This window comes from Dipodomys ordii, unplaced genomic scaffold (genome assembly GCF_000151885.1).
Source record: "Dipodomys ordii isolate 6190 unplaced genomic scaffold, Dord_2.0 Scaffold38, whole genome shotgun sequence".
NCBI classification, from domain to species: domain Eukaryota; kingdom Metazoa; phylum Chordata; class Mammalia; order Rodentia; family Heteromyidae; genus Dipodomys; species Dipodomys ordii.
The window spans coordinates 11161466-11168164 of NW_012267254.1; the positions used below are offsets into that span (position 1 = coordinate 11161466).

A 6699-nucleotide genomic window follows, 5' to 3' on the forward strand; every position below is an offset into this window, starting at 1 on the left:
TTTAAGATTTTATTTTTTTTGGGTCTGGTCATGGGTCCTGAACTCTGGGCCTGGGTGCTGTCTCTCAGCTCTTCAACTCAAGGCTAGCGCTCTACCACTTGAGCCACAGTGCCAATTCCGGCTTTTTTCTTTTTGCTTATGTGGTGCTGAGGAATTCAACCCAAGGCCTCATGCATGCAAGGCAAGCGCTCTACCACTGAGCCACCTTCCCAGCCCTAATTTAAGATTTTTGATGCTGTGATCTAGGGGCTATATAATATTTTAGGTGGCTTTAATAGTACCTTCTCAATGAGGATGGTAAGTGCATGGAATTACTTGAGTTTACCTTTCCAATGAAGATTACTGATACTTAAGTGATCTGTTTGATTCAATTGTAAGAGCAGTAGGAATTTCCATAAAAGGCAACATTTTAGAAAACTTTCTTTTGCCAGGCACTGTTGGATTACACTTGTAATCCTTGCTACTCAGGAGGTTGAGATGTGAGGATTGCAATTCAAAGCCAGGCTGGACAAGAAAGTCTGTGAGGCTCTTATTTCCAATTACTCACCAGAAAACCAGAAATGGAGCTGTGGCTAAAAGTGATAGAGATCTAGCCTTATGCAAAAAAGCTCAGGGGTAGTGCCTAGGCCTTGAGATCAAGTCCCACCACCAACAAAAACAAAACAAAACAAAAACACTTTCAAGGAAAACTGTGAGTAGAGTGGCAGGTTTTTGTTTTTGTTTTTGTTTTTGCTGGTCATGTGGCCTGAACTCAGGGCCTGGGTGCTGTCCCTCAGCTCTTCAGCTCCAGGCTAGCACTCTACCACTTGAGGCACAGCGCCACTTCCGGCTTTTTTTTCTTTTTGCTTATGTGGTGCTGAGGAATCGAACCCAGGGCCTCAGGCATGCAAGGCAAGCACTCTACCACTGAGCTACCTTCCCAACCCCGAGTGGCAGGTTTTGAAGGTAAAGTAGGTTTCAAAATATGGAGAAAAAGTTGAAGCCAGTTTAGAGTTCCAGCAAAGCCAGAAACTGGTGTGATTTTTTTTTTTGGGTCTGGTCATGGGTCTTGAACTCTGGGCCTGGGCGCTGTCCCTTAGCTCTTCAGCTCAAGGCTAGCACTCTACCACTTGAGCCACAGCGCTACTTCCGGCTTTTTTCTTTTTTCTTATGTGGTGCTGAGGAATCGAACCCAGGGCCTCATGCATGCAAGGCAAGTGCTCTACCACTGAGCCACCTTCCCAGCCCTGAGCCAGCTTCTTAATTGACAAATTATAGCTGCTAGTAGGGTCTTGTTAGTGTTTGCTATTTACATTGTGTACATCTTAATAATGTTAAAACCTTCTACTAGGTTCTTTTGAATATTTCAAAAGCAGGACTAGAGGTACTACATGTTCAATTCTTATTAGATCAGTAAGAGGGAATAGAATGAAGGAAATTAGACAAGGGCACACATGCCCCTGTTTGCTTATTCAATAAGTAAGTGCTGATAAAAATCTAAATAACTCCTAGACAAGGGCATGAAACTAAAGACTGCAACACTTATCTCAGGGTAGCTTAATTCAGGGTCTGATGCTTGGTAGGGAAATACTCTTCTATTTGCGTTATGAATTTAGCCCTTTTTACTTGATTTCAAGTTAAGAGTTTCACTAACTTTCCCCAGGCTGTTCTCTGCCTCTCAAGTAGCTGGGATCATAGTTAATATCACCACACTGGGATGGGAATATAGGTTTTTATATTTTGTAAGTCAAAGCTATAAATTGTGTTGCCTGTGTGTATGTATGTATGTATGTATGTTTTTACTTTTTTTAATCTCCAGTCAAAGTATGATGAACTTAAAAAATCAGAAAAGGGAAATAAACAGCAACATAAAGTTCATAAGTACATTTCATCATGTGAGATGGTGATGGCTCCTGTCCATGAAGCAGTGGTCTCCATACATGTTGCCAAAGTCTGGGATGACATCAGCCCTCAGTTCTATGCCACATTCTGGTCATTGACGATGTATGATCTTGCGGTTCCACATTCCAGCTATGAACGTGAAGTCAATAAACTTAAAGTCCAGATGAAAGCAATTGATGACAATCAGGAAATGGTAGGTTTTCATCCTGACAGAGCACGTATAATAAGTATTCAGTGTTATACGTTATACATATTTTGAAATTGCTTTAATTTAAGATTTTATTTTTTTTGGCAGTTAATTGGAGATAAGAATCTCACAGACTTTTCTGCCCCAGCTGGCTTTGAGTCTTGTTCCTCAGATCTCAGCCTCCTGAGTAGCTAGGATTACAGGCATGAGCCCCTTTTTTATGATTATGTAATTATATTTGTGGTTTATCCTTCTAGATGCAAACTTTGGATTCCTTTTCTCTTCTTCATTTTTGAGACAGGGTCTCAAGAAAGCCTATGTAACACATGCTGAACCTGAATTTATGATTCTTTTGCCTCTGGCTTCCTAGTGCCGGTAATCGTTACCATGGATAGCTTTTGTTCATATTCCCCCTCCTCGTTTTCCTGTTTAGTGTACAACATTAGACTTGTTTTACATTTTTTTGGGGGGGTCCGGTCGTGGGGCCTGAACTCTGGGCCTGGGCACTGTCCCTCAACTCTTCAGCTCAAGGCTATCACTCTACCACTTGAGCCACAGCGCCACTTCCAGCTTTTTTTTTCCTGCTTATGTGGTGCTGAGGAATCGAACACAGGACCTCAGGCATGTAAGGCAAGCGCTCTACCACTGAGCCACCTTCCCAGATCTTGTTTTACATTTTTAAAACTGTTAATTTCCTACCTAATATATGTACATATTAAGGGATATATTGTGATAATTCAGCATAGTATGCATATAATGTGTAACAATCAAATTTGCAAAAAGCATTTCCATCTCAATCATTTGCCATTTGTCTTGAGAAACTGAGTTTTTCTAGTTTTTGTAAAAAATACATAGAACATTGTTACTATAGTAGTTAACCATTGTATGCTATGCAAAACTAGAGCTTATCCCTCCTATTTAACTGTATTTTGTTACTCATGATCCATCATCTGTCCCACTTCTAGTAACTATTTACTATTCTACTTTCTATTTCTGCAAAGTCAAATATTTTAGCTTCCATATGAGTGGGAAGATGTGGTGAATGTCTTTTATGCCTTGCTTATTTTAATTATCACAATGTTCTCCAGTTTTGTGCTTGTTGTAAAAATGCAATTTGGATTATTATTTAAAATGTTACTGAATAACATCTTAATCATTTTTGCAGTATGTTTGTTAGAGTTGTACAATAGTAACTTATATGTATTTTCCTCTTATTTTTAAAATATAGTGTCATGATACCCTGGTACAGTTTGGTGGGTTTTTAGCATCAAATCTAAGCACAGAAGATTATATAAAGCGAGTGCCTTCAATTGATGTGCTCTGTAATGAATTTCATACACCCCATGATGCAGCATTTTTTCTGTCTAGGCCAATGTATGCACACCATATTTCGGTAAGTACAATATCTTTGTTACAATTCAAGAATGCTTTCAAAAATGTTTCATTTGTTAATACATTTTCCTTTGGTAAAGATATATATTGTCTTTTGGAGAGTTATTATTTTGTGTATATTCACTCTGAGCAATATATAATGAAGACTTTTCCTTTTAAAAATAGATCTTACCAGTTCTGTAACTTTATTCTTATTGTCCTATCAATTAATATTTATCAAAATGTAGTTCTCAAATGTTGGTATGGATGAGAATCACCTAAGAAGAATCTTAAAAATTCAGTATTATCCTCCTGTTCAAAATTCTACTTCAGTAACTTAAGAAGAGTACCTTGGGACTTCTGGGCATTTTGGTTTTGGTTTTGTTTGTTAACAAACGCTAGATGATTTTGATGCCTGTGATTAAGGGTATGTCACTCAGGAAAGCTTTCTTGACGAGTGTCCTCTTTGTCTTAACAATATTCCTCTCAGATGGTTGACTGCTGTTATTCATAATGCCTAGAAAGAATGTTTTAGCAAGTCCTCCTCCCCCTAAAAAGTCTTGCTTTCTCTGTTGTTTTATCTTCTAGTAAGAGAATGTTTGTATTTGTTGCTTCTATCCACCTAAATAAAACCATTAAAAAAGTCTGCCCCAAAATGAACTTTTCAGTAGTGCCTATTGAAACTCAGGTAACCATATAGAAGGAGAGAAGATAAACAGTGACTATTCATGAAACATACTTTGTCTCTCCTCTTGAGGGCAATGGTCAGTTCATTGAGGCCCAGCATGTTTTTCATTTTTCTTTTGTTTTGGATTCTGCCCCTTTGATTAATTTTTTTAAAAAATTGTTTTAAAGTCTATAACTATACAGGGCTTTCACTTCAGATTTTGGAGAAAGTTTTGATCCTTTCCTTTCTTTGTTCCCAGGAAGGACATGGATTATATAGAGAGATTTGCAAAAAAGGTACTGAGAAGTTTGAGGTTCAGTTGAACATATTATCAACCATCAACAGTTGGTATTTACATACCAACAACTACAGTTTCCATTTCCTTCTACAATTAACTAATGTTAATTGATTTAATTACTTATGCTGTATACTCTCAGGGGAAATGAATGTGATAAAAGAATAAGCCTTGTGTTTGCCTTTAGAATGTCAGTGTAGAGACTATATGCTATATTTGTGTATTTATGTCATGGATTACTGAAGGTAGATGAGTCTCAGTTTATAGAAAGAATGAAGACCTAATTGCTTCATCTCAGGATTCCCCCTTGCCCTGTACTATGCTGGACAGTGTACATAGAAATCAACAGTAGTGAACTCTAGCAAATAAAATAGAGAAGATTATTTGTATCAATAACCACCTTTATTTCTAGTCTTTGTAAAATAGTATTTCTTTGTTTTTTAAGAGATACAAATCTAATGAAAGAAGTGACATTTCATTCTTAAAAGTTGAAGAAGGAAACACAGAAGTAATATAGAGGTAGTTATATAGCCTAGGTAGGGTTAAGTGTTTTATGCAAAGGCTCTTCTGGAAAGGGAATTCCCCAGCAACCATGCACTGGATGAGCATTCAACCTGAGCTGATTTTGCTTCTTAGGTAAAATCTTCTCTTGAAGAGCCTTAGATGAGAAAGTAAAGTGTATGAGTACTAGAGGACAACTAGGTTCCTTCAATAGCAAGCCACTTTGGAACTGATTCAACCAAAGACTTCTCAGACTTTGGGGCCAGCAAAACCTTTTTGAACAGCAATCAGAAATACAGCACAAAGTTAATATCAGCTCTGTTCAGTAATGTCTTGTTCATCCAGGTAGCTGTTTGTGAGTCTCCCTTTGAGTTAATATGTGAACTTGAAGAACTAGGTAAATCAGCATTAGAGTAATAGTACAAGAAATCTAACTGTCACGTCTGATTAAGCCTGATTCTCTAACTAGATTGGCACTCAGAGTGGGCCTAGCAGAAGGCACTGATTCAGAACCACGGAAGTTGGGAGAATGGAGCTATCGTAGAATCCTTTCATATTTATAAGTTAATTTTCACTTTTAATCATTGATACTTACCCTAAGAAATGGGCTTGAAAAATAAGCTTTCTATCTTCCAGTTGATATTCTAGATTTTTTCCAAAATTAGGTAACTAAACTGATATATGCAGATTGGTAGTTTCATAGTTATTTTGTTAGCTTAGCAGATGTAATTCTGCTTTCGTTCATAATAATTATCTTTGGTAAGATCTTTCTAAAGTTAAAATAGTGTTATTATTCAGTTGCTATTCTCTCAGGTCTTGGATGTAATAAACTCACTTTCTCATAACTAATGTTTTTTGTTGAATTGTCACCTGGGTAATTTCAGTAGTTATCAGCATGCTCTCTAACATGGGGATAACTGGAAATAAATTCTTCCCGTCCTATAACAATTTTAAGACTCTCTCAGGTCCTGCTTGAGATACCCTCTGTAATAAAGAGGACTTATTATGCTTTCAGTCCAGTGAGCCGGGGAGAAATGCGGCACTCAGAAAGGAAGGCAGCTGGACTGTAAGGAGCAGAGATTCTTATGTGAGTGCAGAACTGGAGCAGAACCTTTGACCTCTGACCATCAGTTTTGGGTGATATGTTTAACATAAATGGAATATTTAAGTGATTTTCTAACATAAAGTATCAGCTAGTTTTAGAATTTGTTTTAGATTTACCTTAACGATACTGCCTAACTCAAGTAAAATCTTCTCTGTGAGAGCTACTTTATCTTAAAGAGACTAAAGAACATGAGAAAATAGCAACAATTGTACAATGTATTTATTTTATACAACTTGACATAAGCTCTATGAACTAATATATAGTCAATCTCAATGTACTAACAGTTTTTTATAAAAATAATTTACACTATGGCTTTCCTCTAATTGTGTCCCAAAATAAGATAAACCAGCCATACCAAAGAAGCTATACAGTCAGTTCTCATACATATAAATTTCAATATACAATAGATACTTAAAGAAAATTTTATTCGGTTTAACAATAATCCGCTGATCCTACTTTGCCTGGGAGTTTTCTAGTTTCAGCTCTGAAGTCTTGCTTCTAAGGAAAGCCCTGGCAGATCTGGACATTTGGTCACGTATAAATTAGTTTTATGGTGACTTTTCTTGTAGCCCTTCTTAAGTGTTGAGCCAGCTTCTTTTTTTTGGGTCCAGTCGTGGGGCCTGAACTCTGGGCCTGGGCGCTGTCCCTCAGCTCTTCAGCTCAAGGCTAGCGCTCTACCACTTGAGCTACAG

The 6699-nt window shown here is 37.3% G+C and overlaps 1 protein-coding gene across 1 annotated transcript in view; it reads left to right on the forward strand.

Annotated features, from left to right (window-relative positions):
- Thoc2 (THO complex 2) overlaps positions 1–6699 on the forward strand; it is a 146066-nt gene that overhangs the window by 82815 nt on the left and 56552 nt on the right. Inside the window, exon 23 of the mRNA XM_013018075.1 lies at positions 1787–2074. Within this exon, the coding sequence (XP_012873529.1) occupies positions 1787–2074 (288 nt within the window). The remainder of the gene's footprint in view (positions 1–1786; positions 2075–6699) is intronic.